A 3,996-nucleotide genomic window follows, 5' to 3' on the forward strand; every position below is an offset into this window, starting at 1 on the left:
AACAACTACAATACAACACTCTATGACCTTTTCTCCATAACTAGTTTCATTTTTAAGGCTTGCTAGACCTTCAAATAAACTCAACATAAAAGATGGGATAAATAACATACCTTATACTTTAAAAAAACTCAGCCACATCAACCTTTTCCAACACCAAGCTTAAGTAGAAGCAAGAACAATCACCTTTCACTGACTAGTTTGGCGTAATCTTGTCAAATTCTTGATTTATCGGACTATAATGCTGGGGAGGTGTAGAGAATTTTCTAGGACCCTTTGGAATGTTATTATGCTAAAAAATGGGGTTGATGGGGTATTTATACCTCCTAGGTCGGTTTCACCGACCTTCTCACGTGGGGCCCGCGGAGCCATTTGGCAGCTTAGGGTCTTGCTCTTAAAATGGCCATAACTCTTGATTCCGACATCGTGTGAGGGACCACGACCTATTTTTGGAAAGCTCTTTCAATTATCTACAACTTTTATTCTTGGTGGTTTTCCAAATTCCAAACTTGTAATGCCGTCTTTGCCCCTCCAAGTCAACTCATCCGAAAACGTTTCCTTAAATCGTCCTTTTGGAGGGCTTATGTCCATATTTGGCTTATGGGTCCTTCTTAGAACTTACTCAACTTTCCATGTACTACTTGTATCACTTATAATATATCCTTTACAAAATTCTGACATGTGGGCCCCACCTTAACTCATGGTTTCGAGGGCTATCATCGAGTGATCATGTTAACCAATTTACTCCATACACTCTCCAAATGTCATATATATGTTCTTATGCCAGATAACATAATCTTCATCCATAATCCTTGTGTAACTCTTCTCTCCCCTGAGCTCATACTAAGCCGTCCACAGTCTTGATAACGCGAAATTTTCCAAGGTGTAACAATTCAGGTACTTAGAATTACACAGTTTGTATATCTCCTCCCATATGTCTTGGCTTGGGGTTAGTTTCAAACTGCTATCGCGTGCTCACACGGAAGTTTATCCATCTGAAAAACCTTGCAAGTACATATTTTATGCTCCAGATTAACCAAACAATCTATATCACCACGTACATGAAACTCATGTTCGTTTAAGCGGGTAGGAGCTAGCAAACAAGAGGCAACATAATGATCCCGAACTAACCCCTCAGCTTTAAGGGTTAATAAATGAATGTTATTTTGAGCTCTGCCGCTGCGTTCAACATACCACTTGGTCATATCATCTTGGATAGCTTTGAGTACAGAAACAATAGGCTAGCTTCTTTGAACCTTTAAAACTGCGTTGAGTGATTCTGAAATATTTGTTGTCATCAAATTGTATCTATTTCCAGGAATATAGGCTCTCGCCCATTTCTCAAACCCAATTTCATTTTCAAGATACCAACCAGCTTCCACATTTGATTCCATTATTGCATCAAAATAAACAGAGAACTCATCCAATGTGTATGCTTTTGCAGCTTCTTGAAAATTATAAAGAATGTCACAATCACCATACCCGGACCGCAAATTCATAGTAATATGATACATGCAAAATTCGTGATGTGCAAGCTTGTACACATCAGCAACAGCATTTTTTATGCTTACATGTTTGTCTAATAAAATGCACAAATCATCACTATCAGGAATACATTCAAATGAAGCTTCGTGAAAAAATACGTCCATGAGTTATCATTCTCCAAGTCAACAATAGCAAATGCAATTGGAAAAACATGATGATTACCATCTTGTGCACATGATGAGAAAAGTACACCACCATATCTTCCAGTCAAGAATGTCCCATCTACAGAAATTACTTTCCTCATATGAGAAAATCCTTCTATAGCTGTTCCATAAGCAAGAAAGCAATATTTGAAGTTGTTATCCTCATCTAACTTTAAGTCTGTCCTCGAACCCGAATTTGTTTGCTCCAATATATGCAAGTACCCCGGTAACAATGGATAACCTTCTTCTGGGGTACCTCTTATGATAGCCAAGGCTTTTTGTCTTGCTTTCCATGCTTTCCAGTAACTTACTTCACATCCGATTTCATTATGTACCAAAGTTTTTATCTCTTTTGGTGTTGGCCCGTGTCCTGATGTATCAAAATTTTTGTGCATCATGTTTGCAATCAAGTCAGATGTAGCTTGTTTATGGTATTTTGGCGCACTTTTGATACCACAATTATGTTCACCACAATACCTTTTGACAACAAAGCGCGTCGAATTTGCCAACTTTATAACACATACGCGCCAAGTGCACTTTTCAACAATGCATTTTACAAAAACCAACTTAGGATTAGATCTTTGTCTTCATTTGAAACTTAGCAGTAAGAGAAATTTTTCTTAACTTCCTCAAAACTGTCTTTTTGTCTTCAAATATTTGCCCAAAATGAAGGTCGGAAAGATCACTAAATTTACCTTCATTATGACACTCGTTGATCGGCATGGCTGTAAAGTTTTCCTCCTAAGCCACATCTGCCATATGATAGCCCCCTTCTGTATGCACTGTTTCATCACCAACAACTTGATAAGCGGAGGTTACATTCTGCTCCAATTGACATTCGGCAAACTTATCAATTGGTTGTTCTTCTTCTTCTTCCACAAAAATTGGACTATAATGCTCTTGAATCATATTCTGCTCCAAGTGAAGGTCAGCAAAATTATCAACTGGTTGTTCTTCTTCCACAAATATAGGACTATAATGCTCTTGGATCACGTTACACCCATTACTTCCCACAAGAACCTGTATTTCACCACTTTCACAACTTACTGCACTTGTCTTTTCTATTCTCTTCCCATCCTCAAGTAAACACACTTTCAGTGTGGGTCTAGCACCTCGTTCATCAACAATCATAAAATAGGATTTTAAGTCAAAATCATCCTCTAATGGAACATATGGTGTCTCTTGCCAAGTTTTATCCAAAATCATTGGCTTGTAACTCAAACTAATGTTGCCTGGATCACATGTTATCTTGCATCGTTGACATATTACTTCTACCAACTCATTATAACATATTCTTTGACAACAATTAATCACCCTAAAATATTTTTCCTCCTTGAGTTCAAGCTCAATGTAAATAATCAGATTTTCCATTGTTACTTATAGATGATCACCTGCAAAACAGAAAATTAATTAATACCAGTATCTTGCATTTTATAAAAAAGCTCTAAGTGTTGATATAAATCTCTTGCTTAAGTCATTATATCTCTTTTCTTGTTCATCTTCAACTTCAACACCCAAATCTCTTGTGTTTTGACCTCAGATCTCCTACGTTATTACACAAATCTCCTGCTTCAATAATCAAATCTCTTATCTTGTTTATCTACTACTAAAATACACAAATCTCCTCTGCTTCTACTAATATCTCTTATGTTTTAATACACAAATCTCCTACATCAACTATCAAATCTCTTTTCTGGTGTATCTTCAACTTTTATAGTTCCTCCATTTTTTGAATTTCACCCCCAAAATAAACACAAAAATAAACTTCAAAGAATACATCACTTACCCAGAAATCTATCAATTCAAAACAAGAATCTTTTGCAAGATATCTATTTTTTTGACACCATGAGAGTTTGAGAAGCTTAATATGCTTACCAGAAATCTATCAAACTAAAACAAGAATCTTTTGCAAGGCACTATTTTTCACACCATCTTGTTTGAGAAGCTTGATCAGATGGAGAGAAAAGAACCAGCTGGTTCCAAATATGTGATCGTTTTTTCTATATTTGTTTTAACAATCTTTTAATTGCAATAAGGCCCTTCTATTTTGCAAGGGAATCACAAATGCTGAGTTGGCAATTTCTTTTGAATATGTAGATCCCACAAGGGTCATAAACTTAAAAAAAATTGTAGAGTTCCACAAAGCAAAAAGACCTTTTGTAAGGGGTCAAATAACCACTTGACCCTTATACCCATATTTTGTACATTTTTGTTGGGAACTCTAAGAAAATAGATTCTTTTATATCAGGCCTTCCGACCACAGCTCCAATTAGGCCGATCACGTTATCATTTCTTAGTTAACAACTGGGCT

General features: G+C 36.4%; 2 protein-coding genes across 2 annotated transcripts; both read right to left on the minus strand.

Moving 5' to 3' along the window:
- Positions 1-1,238: 1,238 nt before the first annotated feature.
- LOC132062365 (uncharacterized) lies at positions 1,239-2,083 on the minus strand. Its single transcript, XM_059454946.1, has 2 exons — positions 1,705-2,083; positions 1,239-1,576 (listed from the first exon to the last, which is right to left on the minus strand). The coding sequence occupies exons 1-2, from the start codon at positions 2,081-2,083 to the stop codon at positions 1,239-1,241; spliced, it is 717 nt and encodes a 238-aa protein (XP_059310929.1).
- A 343-nt stretch (positions 2,084-2,426) lies between these two features.
- On the minus strand, positions 2,427-3,553 carry LOC132062366 (uncharacterized). The gene is made up of 2 exons (XM_059454947.1): positions 3,472-3,553; positions 2,427-3,076 (listed from the first exon to the last, which is right to left on the minus strand). Exon 2 carries the CDS (start codon positions 3,054-3,056, stop codon positions 2,427-2,429), a length of 630 nt encoding a protein of 209 aa, XP_059310930.1. The 5' UTR covers positions 3,057-3,076; positions 3,472-3,553.
- Positions 3,554-3,996: the final 443 nt, after the last annotated feature.

Source organism: Lycium ferocissimum, chromosome 7 (genome assembly GCF_029784015.1).
Source record: "Lycium ferocissimum isolate CSIRO_LF1 chromosome 7, AGI_CSIRO_Lferr_CH_V1, whole genome shotgun sequence".
Lineage (NCBI taxonomy): Eukaryota > Viridiplantae > Streptophyta > Magnoliopsida > Solanales > Solanaceae > Lycium > Lycium ferocissimum.

What these genes read in the sequence shown, in the direction of transcription:
- LOC132062365 (XM_059454946.1), bottom strand. Translation starts at nt 2,083, where the DNA reads ATGATGCACAAAAATTTTGATACATCAGGACACGGGCCAACACCAAAA. An exon ending in CTCATCATGTGCACAAGATG is followed by an intron (nt 1,577 to 1,704) that starts GTAATCATCATG and finishes GCATTTTATTAG; the next exon opens with ACAAACATGTAAGCATAAAA.
- LOC132062366 (XM_059454947.1), bottom strand. Translation starts at nt 3,056, where the DNA reads ATGGAAAATCTGATTATTTACATTGAGCTTGAACTCAAGGAGGAAAAA.